The following is an 18,370-nucleotide window of genomic DNA, read 5'->3' as shown; positions in this document are numbered from 1 at the left end:
TGTGTGTGTGTGTGTGTGTGTGTGTGTGTGTGTGTGTGTGTGTGTGTGTGTGTGTGTGTGTGAGAGCGCGTGTACTGAATGCCTCACTATCGGCTGTGCTCTGTTGCAGAAACTAACAGGACCCCTAAAATTCTGATCCTACAAACTCCCCTAGTGTGAAAGCACAAAACAAAATGGCTAATAGCTATTTCAGGATAACCTATAACTAACATGGCCCTAAACGGATACAAAAAAATTGTAGAACACAATATATCATTAACCAAAAAATGATTAATCATGCTTTCATTGATTTTTTTTTTCAAAAATAAAAGCAGAGATTCACCATAAGATCCCTGTAATAGCAATGCCAATGAACTTGTTTGGCAATAATCACGTTGGACAAGTTGCTTCCCGACAAAATCTTTTCTGTCAGACTAATTACAGCAACTCTTTGAGGATATAGACGCACGAGCGGGTACGTGTGTTTGAAGCGTGTTCACTGTCTCTGCACACAATCTGCTTGGCAATCTTTTCTGTCAGACTAATTACAGCAACTCTTTGAGGATATAGACGCCAGAAAAAAAAAGATCTCATCTTTGACATTCCCCTTCATCAAATGTGAGTTAAAAAAAAAAGCTGATGCTTTGATCATTCTGTTGGAGGGTGTGATTGAAGCAAGAGTACATTTTTATGTGACAAGGACACTCTTCACATTGTGTTTTTTGGAAATTGTATCAACAAATTAAAACTATGGATTCAATGAATAAAGTAGCCGCCGACACCATCACGTTTGATCCCACTGATTTTGTCCAAAGCTGAATAAAGTTGAATGCTTTGTTTCACTAATATGTGTCAACAAATTGGAGGACAAGGTAACACGGCACCCTCATCGATAGTGTACACATTATTTTACTTATCCAACAATTCAAGCCAATTCATACCCTTACTTGAAATGGCTACTTAATCTTAAACAGATTTTAGCCACAGGGACATGAGGGCTTAATTACATAGACGTTATTTTTTTGAGCATGCACGTGTATTTAATAACAGCTTTTGACCACGACTGTTTATTTCAATCTGAAAGATTTTCAACAGAAAACTATGTAACGTTAACCGCGGGCGGAATCCTCACATCCCCAAAAGCATCACTTTTCAGAAAACCAAAATACAAATTGCCTTTCACTGCAAACAGAGCAAGCCATCTTGAACACTTGAGATTGGTTGATGATTTGTAAAAATAACAAATCCCTGTGGAGACTGATCATAGGTATAGGCGTGGATTGGCGACAGAATATGAATGTCTAGGTGTATTGGTTATCTGACAAAGACATGGTCAGAAGCCAAGCCAATAAATGTGAGCTAAATACTAGGGCTAAAGTAGAGGGGTCTGCGGTCACCATGGCAACGCTGTTCACCTTGGTACTTGGAGATGCAAATAATACACATCAAAGAAGGATCTGAAGGTGCATCCTGAATTCTTGCTGCCTCCGTCATGGGGAGCAGAACTTCACAATTCAGGTGGTGACTGTCACTGGCACTGGTAAAAAAGGTGGCTACTATGGAAACCCTTTTGAGCATTTATTCGCTATGCTTGATGTCCATCTTAAGGTTAATGAATGGTAATGTACTAGTACACCGTGTTTGTCCTCGCTGGAAAGACAATTCAATCGAGACTGTCATAGAAAGTCAACTCGTGTGAACATTTGCATGTCAACAAAATGCCCCCCAAAAATTCGTGCGGCACTGCTCATCTATCTTGACTAACTAACACCTTTTGCGACAACCGCAAGCATTATCACAGACAACATTGACATTACATATTCAAAGACACCTTCTTGAGTACGTCGACGCTGCAGTTTGCCATACAGTGATGCAAGTTGGCAGTCTGAACCCGTAAAATAGGAATCTAAAGTCGCCTAATGTGCCAAAACTGTGAATGATGGCCACCAAAATTTATGTTGACATCTTTACTTAATGCTCACATCAACCTCTGAAATATAATGATCGCGCAAGTATTAGGGATTTTAAGGTGTTTTCCGCTTCATAGAGGCGCTCACTACAAATCTTATGTCACTTCATGAGAGAGACGTGTCATTCATAAAATACAAAACACATGTCTTGCAACATTACGCAATGCCAAACGCCTGCCTACCGAACCTTATTTTCAGTAACGCTGTGATTGTCTGGTACAGATAAGACTGGCCATCAATCAAAAGAAAATGAAGTCACTGTTACTTTATATTTTTTAATGTTTTAGTGATAAGCAACTCTACAGTAGAATTTCACAACACAAAAATAGCTACTATGGTAAAATAAAATAACCAAAAAAACTTTACTTTTAGAAAACCTAGTCATCAGTATGGTGGGTGGGTACCGCGAGACATACAACTCAGCCAGGTTTCTTCACCTGCTGGATTGATTGTGAGATGGATGTCCGTAGGTACTTTATGTTCTCTAATTGTACACTAGGTAGCAGTGTTGCTATATAAATACTGTTGAGATGAAATAGTCTGTTAAGAAAATAGCATACAGTGTTTGGCTACACTCTGGCCTTGTTATTTTGTCTAACGACACCACATACCACGTCCTTGCTAAATCATACACTTCTCGTCCTCCGTCCCCAAAATGTTCCGTCCCATGGATGGAATGCCCGTCTCTGGTCGTTTGTCCAAGATTCACAAGTGAGTTACGTTTCGGTTCCTTGTGGCTGCGGTTAACCTTATATGCACTTAGAAATCAAAGCATAATTTTTTGGAGTGATCCAGTAAATCGCATTCATTCAAACGATTCGGATATATTCACAAATGACAACACTGCTGTGTGCATGTGCGGAAAGCCAACCCACGGGTGAGACGTATGCATGAAATCACTTTTTTTGGTTCATTTAGGTAATATCCGATCTATGTGCCTTTGTATCTACCCATGTACACATATTAGTGGGGAAGAATTGTTAACCAACTATACAGGACATTCATGATTTATAGGCAGCAATACTAGATTAGGCATCTTGTCTCGTCTTTATTAAAGTGGGAAACCTTGGTGGGGATGGCAATACTGTCGCATCGCAAAGTTGAGGTAGGATGATGGCTCGGTTCAGAGCTCGAGTCTTGCCGTGTCGGGTTCGCTTCCTCCCACAATCGGTCGCTGCTGTCAAGACTGATGGCGTATAAAGTGTGTCCCACCCCTTTTGCTCCTATCAGAACATGAAATCTATTTTTACAGTGCTGGGCATGACGGTGTGGGTATAACAAGTGCACCATCGGACTTTGAATGAAGCTGTTTTAATTGCGATTAGGCTTTTATTTTGTTTGTTTTCATTTTGGTGTTTCCACTTGTCTTGGACTGCATAAACATTGGCACCTGCTGGCCAAACGCGGTAGTACAAAATGAGCTCAGCCCCGCATTTGGCAATACGATACTGTACTGTATACTGTAGTACTCTTGAGTATTTATTTTATGCGTTATTCAGTCACCAGCTAATGAATGAGGAGCCAATGGCAAATTAAATTACCTTTTAAAAACAACTTTCTTGGAGAAATTGAGTTAATTTCGAGTTGAAATGACACTTGGGTACTTGACACAAATGTTTATTTCCCTTTCAATTAAAGCAAGCTGGTCTATTGCCTGCAGGTAAGTAATTATACTGTATAATTCAAAATCTTTCAAAAAAAAAATACTGAGTCAGCTTCCTTTTGATGTTCTTTAATACACATTAAATAGGAGTGGTGAGATTCATGGCAAAAAAATAGACGCATTTAAGATCAGATCACCACTCAACATGTTGCAAAGTGGCCATTCATTCACTCCCCTAACCCTGGACACAGATACACTAGTCACACACCAAGCGCAGAGAAAGTCCATTAAAGCAACATTCTGCAAGACACACACCAATTTACAAAATATGCAACTTTCTGTATCACAACTATACAAACGTTGTTAACATATGATCAAGGTTTAAGTGATTCCCGTGAGAAATAAAATCAGCTGTTGGCACGCAATCAAAACAAAACAAACAGGTTTGGTTAGACAACCTTTCAACACCCTTCAAAATGCCTAGACTGACCCCCAGTGGTCGGAACTGTTAACGGGTGCAGCGACACCCCGAGTGGCCTGAGCCATGTTGGCTAACATAATGGGCCACTAACTTAACCGGCAAACCACTGACTGCGAAAGTCTTTCAACAAGAAAACTTTTTCTGTGAGCAAACTCAATCGGCAAACCACTGACTGCGAAAGTCTTTCAACAAGATTGATTGAATCAAAGAAATTATGAGAGAAAAAAAATCTCTCATTGAAATTCTGAAATGTTCAAACAGTCACCTGTGCATGTTCTGAGTCAGGACTTTGCAATCGAGCCCTGTCTTGGCTCTCCCTTCCATCTAGACAGCATCTGATAGAAACACGGAGAGCAGATTCATCTCTAAAACTAAGGGGGGAGGGAGAAAAAAACATGGAAAGGCTTAAATAAAAGCTGACCCACAAGAGAAGCTTGGATTTTTTTTTCTTCGTCAAACAATACTGCCTGGGAGAGGGTAATTTTATGGCAACTGAGCCTCATGTAAGCATTAGGGACATCAATACATAACACAACTTTGCCACCGAAAGTGAGCAATTAGTTTTTGGGATGATTTATGTCCAAATGATCTGAAATCATTGCAAAGTTTGAGGGGGATTAAATTCTTAAGTGGAAAACCTGAAAACAAAATCTATTAAGCAAAATGGGACTCAGCACATTAAAAAAGCTGCATTATACTGCCCGCAACCACAACACTGCCTGGTTGCTTTTAATTTCACTTCAAAGCTTGAGGGTCTTAGACGAGCATATATTGGGGAATGCAAAATCTCATTTTACCTAAAAATAATGAGGGGCTCATGTTTAAAAATGTTGTCCTACACATTTCAATGTCTGCCTTTTACTGCATGTAAAAAAAAAAAGAAAAAAAAAAAGATTAAGAAGGGATATAATCCTACAGTTAAGACCTTTAAAGTATTGACAATAGCACATATGAAACAAGGTGTTACTTTTGTGGACGCATAAAACCCGGCCAATTTAGGACAGGTCTAGAGAGGATCGTACAGTATAATTAGTCAAAAGACAAAACAAAACATTACTGAAGACTTGATCAACTAGACTCATGTTGACTCTGGTCTGCTGTCCACCGAATCAACCTTTATATGCATTGTCATCCGAGACAAAATGCATGCAAAAAAAAAAAAACAAAAAACAAAAAAAACCCAACAACGTAGTTGAAGAGGTCAAACCCCACAAGATACAAATTGTTAATAGCTATTTAAAGTTGTTAGAACATTTGAAGACTAGTAAAGGATTTCATGCATACATTTCAGTGACATTAGCACAATTGAGGGATGAATAGTCATTCTTTGGCATGCCATGACACAACCTTTCGCCAAAAGGACTAAATAATTATGGGAACGGTTGACGGGCATGTCCTTTGATGCAGTTTACCAACATCTTAAGGGGGGGTGGGGGGGGGGTTAAATCAACATCATCCATAAAAATCAAACCAATTTTGTGTGAGTAACTGGCACTAAACAGGAAAGGAAGCTTATTGGTGTCTATGTAGCAAAGAATAAGAAGGCAGACAAAGTAGGTCAGCTTTAGTATTGGTTACAGCAAGAGGTGGTATTGAGAAAGAGGCTAATAATTTAGTGTGATGTACAAAATGTATTACTTTTTTGTTCAACATAGTTTCTTTTTTAGTCTATCTGCAAAAGGACTGATTATTCACATGAGTATGCACTTTGTCTTGGACTTCTTTTTCTTCTTCTTGCCCTCCTTGCTCATCTTCTCCTTATGCTTGCGGATTTCTCGTACTAACGTGTAAAAGGCATCGTCGACTCCCTGCAAGAACAATGCAAAGAAGGTTACAACAGTGCTATGTCACACAGACACATTTCAAAGGTCCATTTTATTTTTGCTGATGGTCAGAGGGAAACGTCAACCGTTGCCTCTCTGATATCACAAAAAAGTAGCTGCAGTTACTTTCAAAGAAATAAAATGTGAGTCTGCGTTAAATGACTGCAATTCTTGTGGATGTGGGTCTGCTTCTTACCAAAAAATTGGGGATATTCGGCTTTCGGTGAAATTTCAGGATTAACCTAACACCCACTATGACCTTTGCTGGTTAAATTTATTTGATTTCTGACCTTTTGAATATTGATGTCCACCTTTTTTGGTTAGGTACCAAGGAGCCGAAGAGCAAAATTCACCACAAAACCGACCAATAAACATTCAAGGACATCCACTCCTATGCTTTACTGTGACTTTTCCACTCTCTGTTTTTGTTGCAAGCTGCCGCTGGCACACTCAGCTCAGTGGCCGCTTCCGTCTGACAACACCCAGCTTGAAGAATCGCAATGGGCGAAGTGTTGTTGGTGATCAGTCGTTAGGCGGCGTCTTCGTCTCGTGTCAACATGTGAACCGCACCAATTCCAAATGAACCAGGAAATTGTATTGGATCAAACATCTGCTCCGGTTCCTTGTGAGAGAAGACCAAGTTGCACTTAAACAGAACGGACGGACATGTGCATTCAATAGTTTAGGGACGGTCAAATTAAATTCACCTGTAAGCATTAGTTAATTTTAACTTCATCCTGAAATTTCCCCTGAAAGTCAAATATATCCCTAACTTCTTGGGAGTAGACTGTGGACAGAAAATGTCGCTTTTCAATGATAGGCTGCACTATGACTAGGAGAGAATGAACAGGTTAGGTGTAAATGCAGCTACTTTTCAGTGAGAACAGTGCGAATAATGTAAAATTTTGCAGTGTCTTCAGGTTGACAGGAGGAGAAAAAAAAAAAGAGTGCATTACCAAGAGGAATTTGTGTCAGCAAAGTAACAAAAAAAAAAAAAACTAATGCTCTTTAACCTCCACTCACAAAACGTGTGCCAACTTCTCATCACAGCCGCAACACACATCTCCCTTCAGGAAAGATCTCAGCCAACAATTGAGTCCCATATTCAGCGTGATCTCCATGAATCACTCAGGTTGGCTGATGAGTCCCAACTTATGATTTCACCGCATTGACAGACTTTCACACTAGTATCTTAGCCAGAAGATGCGGAATGCGGTGGCCTTGCGCTCTGTAATAGAACCAACTGTGGCTTTTATGATACATATGAATGGAATTAATTACAATTTTTCATACGATATTCAAAGTGAGATCAATATCAACCAATAAAAGTGAAAAAAAATTGATAATTCAAAGTATTGGCAATACATTTCGTCATCGATTTGTTGCATCACGCTATTATTACATCAGTCCCTCAACCAGTGCTGTCCCTGTTGTGTGCGTTGTATTGGAGTGTGTGAGCCTTGGCCTCTGAGGGGGATTGTGGTGCATGAAAGTAAAAGAGCACAACTTCATCAGAAGAAAGACTACAATAACAAAGTCACGACTAAACTCGTTTTTCACAGGGTAGGAAGAAAATATGCCAACGAGTATTGTTTCATTATCTGTCTGTGTATGTCGCCAGTGTTTTTGTGTGAATACTTATTTGGCGCAACCCAAGTACCGATACTTGGGTGTTGTTGCCGTTAGCCTGTCAATGGGGTTTTGCATTAAGCCCTTGAGCATTGCTTGCAATGTTCATAAAACAAGGTCTGTCTGTCCATCCGTCCAGCCATACAGCTATCCTTACTAGGTGTGCTGGAGCCTATCCCTGCTGACGTGGGTCGAGAAGCAGGGTACACCCTGAATTGGTCACTAGCCAAGCAGGGGTGTCAAACTCGTTGTCATGGGCCGCACTGTAGTTATTGTTTCCCTTAGGTGGCCATTATGACGAGAAGCCACATACTGTAAAGCAAATGTGTGATCGCCTCATATCACGTAAACACAACAAATGGGTAGGTAACAAGTTTGGAAAACGGAAGCGCTTAAAAAAAAAAAAAAAAGTTTCTTTTTAAATCAATCAATTATTTTAAAAGGCAGAATGGTCACAACTGTGACTGGCTAGCAATCACTTCAGGGTTCTCTCCGATGACAGCCGGGATAGGCTCCATCATGCCTGCAAACCTCGTAAGCATAAGCAGCTCGGACAACGGATGGATGGAAATTAAGGACATTTGATGTCAGCAAAAACCTTATGGTGACATTCTATCATTCCTTCATTGAGAGGATTCTTTCCTTTTCAAGTGTTTGTTGGTTGTACTCTGCCTCTGTAGAAAGCCAATCACAGAGTAACAAATGTGTGACTGGCCAGATCTCTTCCTGCCCTGTGTGGCCAACAGGCCATGAAAGTTGCCCATAAGATTTTTAGAGACCCTACTCATGTTCTGTTTGAGGGGCCGCAACTGGGGCGCAGGCCGTGGCGTGTGGGTGGTAGGACTCAAAGAAGGAAGTCCACATTTGTTCCAGTGATTCCTCTGCGCAACTCCAATCGCTCCCTTCTCCAGCATGGCGTCATCCCAGTGTTTTAAACATGTTATGTTTGGATTTTATGCGTATTGATGTCCTTTAGGGATTTATTTATTTGAGACTGTAACTCTCTGTGCCTTTTAATTGCCCTTCAGGGATAAATAAAATGATTGATTGCCTGTCCTTGATGCACATGCACAGTAGTGGTAATCCAGGTCATCGGTGATCCAAACACAAGGGCTAGGGTATCATGGCTAGTCGGTAGGGGTATGACAAAAACCCATTTGATTCGGAACACCATTTTTGATTTAAAAGATGTGAGTGGATCGGTCCACGAACTAATAAATTAGTCCTTGGATGTATCCGGATATGCATCGAATTGCCTTTGATTGGAGAGATGCACACACCTAGCAAGTGCGGGTGACAGAGCCCAAATAATAGGTTGCATACATTTCACTCAGAATAGTGACGAGCAATGTGATGCAAATCCTGCCTTTCACGGAAATATTCTGAAAGAGGGGCATTCAACTATGCACCTATTGGTAGAGTTAGCGGCTAACAATTTCATTCGCCTTTGCAATCAAAAGTGATGTGTTTGATGCAACGTTGAAAACAGCAATGTCATGTTGAAAGTGAATATGGAGGTTATGCAAATGTTTTCTAACACTATGTTACAGTGTGCTAAAAGATTGCATTCCTCTTAATTTTCATGGAAATATTTTTTTAGTTCCAGCTTGAATTCTCTGTATCTACTTAAACATGTCTGAAATGCTGATACAAGCTGCAAAGTTTCATAAAAGTTGAACGTACTATCACGAGTTTATTTTCAGTTTGCACATACCTTAAACACTTCAACGGCGCAAGCTAATTACAATGCATTGTATTCAAATATACGTGTGTAATTAGTGTTAGGAATCAGCCGAATGGCTGTTGTCTTCAGTATAACCGGGCATAGAAATCAATTTTTTTTTTTTTTTGACATTAATACTAGTATATTTAAGAGGTTGACTTATCTGTGTAGATTCTCGGTCGTCCAGGTTGTGGTAATGCACAAAGGATAAGTCAGGGAAATTGGATTGTTCTTGTTGAAGATATTTCACCTTTAATCCAATAGGCTTTGTCAGTTTTACAGTTTTGGTGAGGGCTCCCTCTATTTTTGCCTCGCTTTGTGTGGTCAAACAGTAGTCAACAGTCGTTCTGCACAGCAATCAGTTGGTGTTGACTTGCCACCTGATTGCTCTGCAAAGTTTTTTTTTTTTTATTCATAATATATTCTTTTAAGAGCTCTGTTATTTTCATACAGAAACCTGTTTGCACACTGCCAATTTGAATTCATGTGCTGTTCTTGAATAAGTGGATGGAAATATTTATAATATAAATCATAAGATAAATATGTATTTCCTTGATGTGATTCTTTCATTAACTGAAAAAAATAACTGACAGATTATTGGATTACTGTTATAATCAACCCTAATTACCCTCAAATCACCAGCGTCAAAATTAGGTACATCCGAACAACCTAAAAGAGCCAATACAAGAAGTGTGTAAAATATTATGCCTTTGAAATTAAAAAATAACAAAAAAAGCTCACTTTTGAGCCATCAGTGCAATTTTTTTCTTTGATGCAGAACAGAGCACGTGGCAAGCACATCTGCCTCACAGAAGGCTCTCAGTTCAACTCTTTGCTCTGCCCTTTTGCATGTGTTCCATTGTCTGCAATTTCTCAGGGTCCACCAGTTTGCCCTCACAATCCTAAAACATGTAAACATGAAAGTCGAAGACTTTAAATCACCCAGAAGCAGGAATGTGAGAGTAAATGGTTGTTAACCTATACGTGTGCTGTGATTAACTGGTTACCAGTTGCAGGAGTATCCCTCCCCCTCCTCGCAAAAAGTTACCCGTGACAGCGAACAAGATAAGTAGTAGAACATGGATGGATGTATTGTGGTTTGATAATACATTAGATTGTGCACATGTACCTCATGTCATGGGTGATGGCCGGTAAGAGTGTGAAAATAAGTGAAAAACCAATGTGCCCCAGATTGGACCAAACGTATACAAGCGTGAAAGAAGAAAATTCAACGATACCAAGTCAGAGTGACACCAATTTTGGATTACATTAAGCCATGACACAGAGACACAGACAGAAATCATCCATAGGCGCCTATGAGCACCTCACCACAGCCCCAGCAGGAATCTGCATGTTAACATGGAGAATCCAACACCACTTTGCCTTAGTCTCCACAATCCAGTTTGAACGTACAAACACAGAAGAGCTGGTGGGAGGGGGAGGCTGCTGACACTTACCCCATTCACATCACAACACACTTTTTAAGCTTGACACAGCGCGGCGTCTTTTCTTCCTTGCTGAGCTTATTGAGGCGATACTGCCTGATCTCCCGTACCAGAGTGTAAAAGGCATCTTCCACTCTCTGCAGCATGAGACACAACTTCCCTCAGTAGTGACCAATACAAAGGAGGGCACGTTGTACAGCTTTATACAGTGTATAGACACAGAAGGTGCAAAGCAGGCCAGTGGCTTCAGGTGGTTACACCAGCAGGCAACTCAAGTTCAATGTGAGTTATTGTAAAAACTTACCTCTTTCTGGTTGGGGTTAATCATCAATTTTAGTCTCTATAACCCACTATCAGTTTTCGCCCCACAATGCATCATTTAGTATGTGAAAATACACTGAATATTTGTATCATACAGCGCATCGAGGTTTTCATTATTCAAGTTGAGAACTTCGTTCAAAAGGCAGAACATAGTTCATTCAGTCTCCTGATGCTAGATGGCTAAGGGAAATTCACTGTTCCAGCCATCTCCACAAGGAAACCAACCCCAGGCAAAGCAGGCGCTGGCCAGAGGCATCGAAAGTTGAATGAAACAGCAGCACCTTATCGAGGAAAAAGGATTTGCGGGGCAAAAGGTTGGTGACGGGGGAGTGGGTTAGTAACAGGAGTCTAATGTGAGAATGAAATCATTGTGTTGATTTCACCATAAGAGAACTATAGAGGTCAAGCAAGGAAGTGGCTCACTCCTTCAGCCACTTAGTCACCAATCACGATGCATACTTATTCTGATGAAACCAATGAGACACCCAGTCGCATAACTACAATTAATTTCCCTGATCCTCATCAAAGACGAATTACTGACATTGGCCATGGGGACAGTTGTTTATGATTTAAGAAACAGGCCACTTTGCATGTGGCTCAGCAGTAATCTCATATATTCATCACAACGTAGCATGGCATTAGTATATATACCCTGACAACCAAACTTTTAACTCAACCAGAACACTGAAACGTTATTTCGAAAAAGTGACCAGTTTTCTTGATTTTTCACACTTGTTTCAAATCATCAAGCCATTATTAGCACCGCATAAAGACAACCAAGTAAATATAAAATGTGATTTTTTTTTTCATTGAGGAGGGAAAAGGCCCCATGAGAAAAAGTAACCACATCATTTTTCATGTAATATAAATATAACAGTATTGGGGGGAAAAAAAGGCCAACGCTCATGATGGTCTGGCATGACTTACTATTTCAGGACCTGGACAACTTGCTGTAGTTTAGTGGAACAATGAAAAATACTGCATTTTATATTTGCTTGAGTTGTCTTTGTAAAATATTGGTATGGTAATCAAACATTTTAAGTGTGACAAATGTGGAGAAAGAGAAAAAACAAAAATCAGGAAAGTGGGAAATACTTTTAAACAGCATTATAAAAGCAATGTTGCTAATGTAACAACACAAACTTGTGAAAAATAGCTATGTGAGGAGGACCATATATGTGAAAACATGTCGAAAACTACAGTAGGTTAGGATAAAATGCACTGAAAAGGTTTGTGTGCGGACATGCGCGTGTGTTTGGACTTATACCTGTCTGGTTTTGGCTGAGGTCTCAATGAAGGGAATGCCATAGCTCCGTGCTAAGTCCTGAGCCTGTTTAGTGTCCACAGTCCGGGACGGGAGGTCACACTTGTTGCCCACCAGCACCATGGGGACATCCTCAGAGTCCTTCACCCGCTTGATTTGTTCTCTGGACATTGACAGCGAGAGACTTTTATTCAGTACAAGCTTTTCCCACTGAGGGCCCGTGAACCAATGTGTTTTCCCCAGTTCTAAAAACAATTTTAACAAGGTTTGATGTAAGAGCGTGAATGACATTTTTACACGATTTTCACGGACTCCTGAAATGGGGGCGGCAATGGACAAAATGGGACGATTGGGAGAGAACGCGTGGTGGGTGCTATATACAGTAATAGATGAAGTCAATTTTCCATAAAATGTCCTCTTCAAAGGACAACCTTTCGAGTGAGGCCACTACTTAACTCACCTGTAGTGGTGAATGTCCTCAAAGGACTTGGTGTTGTTGATGGCAAAGACACAGAGGAAGCCCTCCCCTGTCCTCATATACTGATCTCTCATGGCGCTGTACTCCTCCTGACCTGCAGTATCCAGGATGTCCAGTAAACACGTCTCCCCATCAATCACTACTTGCTTTCTGTAAGAGTCCTGAAAGAGATGAAGGCCACCAGATGGGATTCATAGAAGCTTCACAAGACAACCAAATAGTTGGAAATCTGACTAGCATGCAAGATTTCATTTTTAATGGCCAATGATTGAGGGTGGGCATCGCTAAAATTTTAAGAATACTACTACTCCTACTCTTAACGATACAGCTTATGAAACCTGTATTTAAACAGTACCCTTATTGGTAATTTTGTTTCTTCTGTAAAGTATATAGCATATTAATTTACAGCCTGAAATTTTTGGCCATTCGTCCTCATAAAACAGCTCCAGCTCATTGAGCTTAGATCAGGGATCCCAAAAAAAGGACAAAAAAACCCAAAAAACAAATATGTTTGGAGCCGCAAAAAAATAAAAGCCTTCTATAAAACTTACAATGACGGAAACACATGCTGTATGTATGTAGGAGGCTGGACTATCTCAGAATTGTTTGTGTTATTCATTCCTTTGTTGTGTGTTCACAAACGCCCCCAAAGAATTTATTTTGTGATATCCTCGCTTGATTTTCTGTTTTGGTGTGGTGCATTATTTTCGCTTTTCTTAGTGTCATTGAAGTGATCAATAATTTCCACTTTTCGGAGGCTGTCTTTGTACGCCTCTCGAGTCGAACGAGAGGAGAGAAGGCACGGAGTCGGACGCAGACGTGTCTGTGTTTGTCGAGACTGTTAAAAGCATAAATAAAGTGTACATTTTAAAAAACCAACCACATCTTTTCCATTTTCAAACATTTTTATAAAGCTCCAGGGAGCCACTAGATGGCGCTAAAGAGACGCATGTGGCTCTGGAGCCACATGTTGCCGACCCCCTGGTTAGATAGAGAGCATTTGTGAGCAGTAGTCTTCAGATCTTTTGATTGGATTCAGGTCTGGACACCACCCGAGGGGTGAGACGAGGATGAGGAGATATATATATACACATACATACATACACACACACACACACACACACACATACATACATACATACATACATACATACATACATACATACATACATACATACATACATACATACATACATACATACATACATACATACATACATACATACATACATACATCACACACATACATACATACATAGAGAGAGACAGAGAGAGAGACAGAGAGAGAGAGAGAGAGAGAGAGAGAAAAAACAGGAAAGAAGTAACAAAGGTAAACTGAGCAATACAATCTAGTAAAAATAAATGTATATATCTGTATTGGTGTTTTGACAGAAAGTCAGGACTTTCTTTTGAAGGCACTCAAAGTTGATGCACAAGCACACACCCACACAAAAAAAAATAATTATTCAGTGAGTGCATCTGAGTCAGCAGTGATCATATTAAATGGGCACAGCTAATCCTTACATAACATCAATAATTTACTCGCGTCATAATGAGAGTGAACTATCTAAATAGGCTCAGCCTTCATGAAAGCCAGCAGGGAGTCACAAGGACATTCAAAACCTGCTTGGTGTCTTTAACACTTAAACTTGAAGAACGTGTCAGAACTACTTTTACAGAGGATATTATCATTGCTCCACCCCCACTTCCCCCACCACCACCACCAAAATACACACAATGTGGAGAGGGCTGCAACAAAAATTCATATATATTTACACACTGAACATTCATATATATTCATGCATATCCACATACCTCAATGGTGGGGTCATATTCATCTACAAAGTGATTCTGGATGAGTTGAATGGTAAGTGCACTCTTGCCCACGCCACCAGCTCCCACCACAACCAGCTTATATTCTGTCATGATTCACCTGGGGCAACAAAGAACAGCATATCATCAGAACCCTAAGTTCTTTTAGCTATCCCCTGCATAGATAATCAAGGCATTTGAAGTTTCCTGAATTGCACTGTGAATAAACACCAATAATAATATTGCTGAATGTGGTGATATTTGTGCACTGCATTGAAGCTGTATGTTTTCTGGGGAAAGTCAGGCTGGATAATGGAGAAGGTATGTCATTATTTTCAGGAAATTAGTTCATGTTAGCCTTTGTCACAAGAAAAAAAAAACATTCCTGTAAGCATAACTTAACACCATGCTTACTTTTCACTTTATGTAGAACAGTATTTGCAAACTTTGCCACAGTGAAGTCATCTTCGCGGGGACTCACGAATTAATTGACATGGTGCTTTGTCATTCCTGTTTGTCGTAATAACTTCAGCCCTTTTGTGTTCATCTATGTCATCAGTCGGCATCCCGCGGCTCCGGAGCCTCATGCGGCTCTTTCATCCTTATAATGCGGCTCTGATTGGCTTGGGAAAATAAATTACTAAAAATTTTTTTTTTGTATTTAATTGAAGTGTGTTTTATTTGTGTTAGTTTTTATATTATTTTAGTTCTAAATTTGAAGATTATTGTGATCTTGAAATATTAAAATATTAATTAAATTATTTGATTATTTTTTTTCGTCGCTCAAAATAGATTTTTACTGACCATTCATTGTTCATGACATGTACAAATGTTTGTTTTCCGAACACACTAGCCATTCTTGTTTTCTCTAATTTGTGGAGAAAAACTGGCTAACAATAAAGGGTCAAATGTTGCAAGACATTTTAACAATACACACAGAGCCTTTGCTGAAAAATATCCAGAGGGAGAAGAGAGGGAAAAAGCTGTTTCGGAACTGATGCAGAAGGCTGACCGGACGAAAAATCAATTCAAGAAGTGGGTGAAGTCTGCAAATTCAATTACATATGCAAGCTTTGTGGCCGCTCAGTAAATAGGCAGGCATGGGAAACCGTTCACAGATGGAGAATATATGAAAGAATCATTCAAGAATTCAAAATGTGTTCATTACATCGGTAAAATTTAATTTTCTCCGTAGCACTTCATAAGACATAACCACACTATAGTTGTTTATACAAAGTGTAAAGGTAAGAAAAAGCAATATATACAGTGTTATCTTCATTTTAGATAAGATAAATGGATATAAGGATGACGCCTCATGGCATTTTTCTGCTTTCGTTTGCTACATGGACAATTTAAATTCAGCTTTTTAATTTATTTGAAAGAGAAATTCATTGTTATTATTTTTCAAGAATTCAAAATGTTCAAAATGTGTTCATTAAATGAATAAAATGTAATTTTCTCTGTAGCACGTGGATTTCATAAGAAACATGCTGCGGTAAAGTAGTAGAAGTTTTTTTTTTTTCATTTTAGATGTGCGGCTCCCAGTGTTTTCTTTTCCGTGGAAACCGGGTTCAAATGGCTCTTTCGGTGTCAAAGGTTGCCGACCGCTGATCTATGTTCTCTCTACCTATGTGTCAACATTATGGCAATGCATTTTTGTAAATTTGGTTCCATTTTTAACCCATGCCTTGAGAAAAACACCAACATTAAGTTCACATTTTATGGCTAAACATAAGCATTTAGCAGCAACCACAATCATCTTACAAGATGTACTGACAAAGAAATACAAAGTAAATTCATTGCATTGCACAGTATTGTAATGTGTATCCTTCCTCCACACGAGTGACAGCCGGTGTAGAGATAAAAACAACACCAAATAGTGTTTGTTGTGATGCCTTCTGGGATTTTATTGTCTGGTATAAACAAATTCTTTCCTCTTTCATCTATAACTGCTTCAAGCAACAAGGCGTAGGCAGGAAAAGTGGTTACGATTGCATGACTGTCCATGTTTTATGTTGTGTTGTGTTATATTATTTTGTTATTTTATGTTAACTGTCCTGTAAAGCGCTTTGTTACAGCTGCTGTGAAAGCCCTATATGAATAATGACGTATTGTATAAAATATCAATTAGTATTGAAAAATTGCAAACACTCCAGCCACCATATGGAAGACTTTACATTCAGGGCTCACAAAGCATTGAACAATATAGTCATATCGGCATATTGTTAAAGTAACGCCCCTCTGACGATCTTGTCAATTCTCTCAACATTATTTACTTTCATTGAATTTGAGTGTCCGACTAATTATGACTAACTGGGCTCACCTCTTTGAGTATAACGTAGATGCCGCGTCAAAGCTCAAACTTGCAACCCAAATTAGGTTTCGAAAGTCCACAGGAATTCGACCTTAAACGTGCAGTGGGAGACTGCAAGGTTGCCAGGTTGGTGGGTTGAAAACCTCCGAACCCAGTGAACAACCAGGCTACAGTGTGCTAAGAGCTAGGCTATCTTTGGAGCTAACCCGCGACCTTAAAACTTCAATGACGCTCGTTTGCAGAGTCGTGGCCGAAAACACGTCGTCAAAGCAACAGTCTACGCCTGGTATGCTCGGAAATCAGTATCATTCATTGAGTTTAAAAGGGGGAAATTGTGCAAAGTTTGAAGCCGCCATTGACAGGCTAGCCTAAAGGGCTGCATCGCAGGCCGACATTAGGTTCACAACTGGGCGTAGTTTGCATTTTCAATGAAACGAGAATCCACTTCACCAACAACACTACATAAAGATAACATTATTTACACATTGAACGACCGGTTAGGATTGTGGATATCACGTGTCAAAAAACGTAAAAGAAGCTATTTATATGTCTGGTCCCCATTTCTGTTACCTTTAAACGAACGGAGTTCCGTGTCTGAAGTGGCGACAAAATGAGTCAAGCTGATCGTCCTCTCGTTTCACACGATGTCTGCATTGCCTGGTCCACGAAGAAAGGTCCGCATGAAACCTGTCTACTTGGTGTCAGAAGGAAGCGGGAACGGGCAAAAACAAGTGAGCAAACTAATCGATTGAACTTTCCATTTGTTCCAGCGTCGGCCGGCCTAGCTGCTCAGGTTGGCCTCCTTTTGGCGAATATGGGCGGATACCGGGACGCACTTTACCCACAAAGCATCGCTCGTGACTGGTCCACTTTAGTCCACACGGCGAACAGCACTTTAGTACCCCTCTACCGCAGTAAAACGAATATAATGACGTTTAACTTAAAACTGCCTGTATTTAGTTATGTTTAATGTAAAACAAGAGACACGTGACATCGTTTATTACCCCTCCTGTAAAATAATGGTTTAGTTGTTTGAAATATTTTCCTGCTTATTGTTAAAAAGGGCAGACTTATGTTTGCCTATTTGTGCACGTACAAAGTAAAGTAAATACGTTGTTCACGTAGTGTGCGTTTCAGAACAAGCTGCCCGGTGCTGCTGCCCAGCTGCAGTCAACAACGTCTAGGGGGCGACTCCACTATATATAGGCTCTAAATATAACTGCAAAGTCCCGGTTGGACGTCATTCCAAAGCAGAGAAGTGATTTGGCAAACCCACGTCAGTTTTCTAAGGCGTTCTCTCGGATCCGTCCTGCGCACTGGATTTGCATACAGACAGCCACATTTTACACAACGCACGAAAGTAAAACGTGGGTTTAAAAAAAACACATTTATTCCTGAAACTGCGCTTCTTTTCATCTATTGTTTTAACAAAAGAACATAAGTACAACGTTGGACCAGTTCGGCAACCCAAGCAGCCAACGCCCGCCAGAATTTCTTGAACCCACATTCTATTGTTGCCTTTTTTCCC

General features: G+C 40.0%; 1 protein-coding gene across 2 annotated transcripts; it reads right to left on the bottom strand.

Moving 5' to 3' along the window:
* Positions 1-4,917: 4,917 nt before the first annotated feature.
* kras (v-Ki-ras2 Kirsten rat sarcoma viral oncogene homolog) lies at positions 4,918-17,956 on the bottom strand. 2 transcript variants are annotated; one of them, XM_019894164.1, is made up of 6 exons: positions 17,413-17,956; positions 14,532-14,649; positions 12,699-12,877; positions 12,242-12,401; positions 10,666-10,790; positions 5,753-5,841 (listed from the first exon to the last, which is right to left on the bottom strand). In XM_019894164.1, exons 2-5 carry the CDS (start codon positions 14,640-14,642, stop codon positions 10,671-10,673), a joined length of 570 nt encoding a protein of 189 aa, XP_019749723.1. In that variant the 5' UTR covers positions 14,643-14,649; positions 17,413-17,956; the 3' UTR covers positions 5,753-5,841; positions 10,666-10,670. The 2 variants fall into 2 exon arrangements, with proteins under 2 accessions (XP_019749724.1, XP_019749723.1); XM_019894165.1 differs by lacking the exon at positions 10,666-10,790 and having other exon boundaries at positions 4,918-5,841; positions 17,413-17,950.
* Positions 17,957-18,370: the final 414 nt, after the last annotated feature.

This window comes from Hippocampus comes, unplaced genomic scaffold (genome assembly GCF_001891065.2).
Source record: "Hippocampus comes isolate QL1 unplaced genomic scaffold, H_comes_QL1_v1.1 scaffold104, whole genome shotgun sequence".
NCBI classification, from domain to species: Eukaryota; Metazoa; Chordata; class Actinopteri; order Syngnathiformes; family Syngnathidae; genus Hippocampus; species Hippocampus comes.
This window is presented reverse-complemented; position numbering and strand designations above follow the sequence as displayed.

Bases quoted from the DNA above. Each gene is read 5' to 3' on its own strand.
- kras (XM_019894164.1), bottom strand. From the start codon at position 14,642: ATGACAGAATATAAGCTGGTTGTGGTGGGAGCTGGTGGCGTGGGCAAG. The intron at 12,402-12,698 runs GTGAGTTAAGTA...GTCAATGTCCAG, and splicing joins GAGGACATTCACCACTACAG to AGAACAAATCAAGCGGGTGA. The intron at 10,791-12,241 runs GTATAAGTCCAA...CTCATGCTGCAG, and splicing joins CCTCAGCCAAAACCAGACAG to AGAGTGGAAGATGCCTTTTA.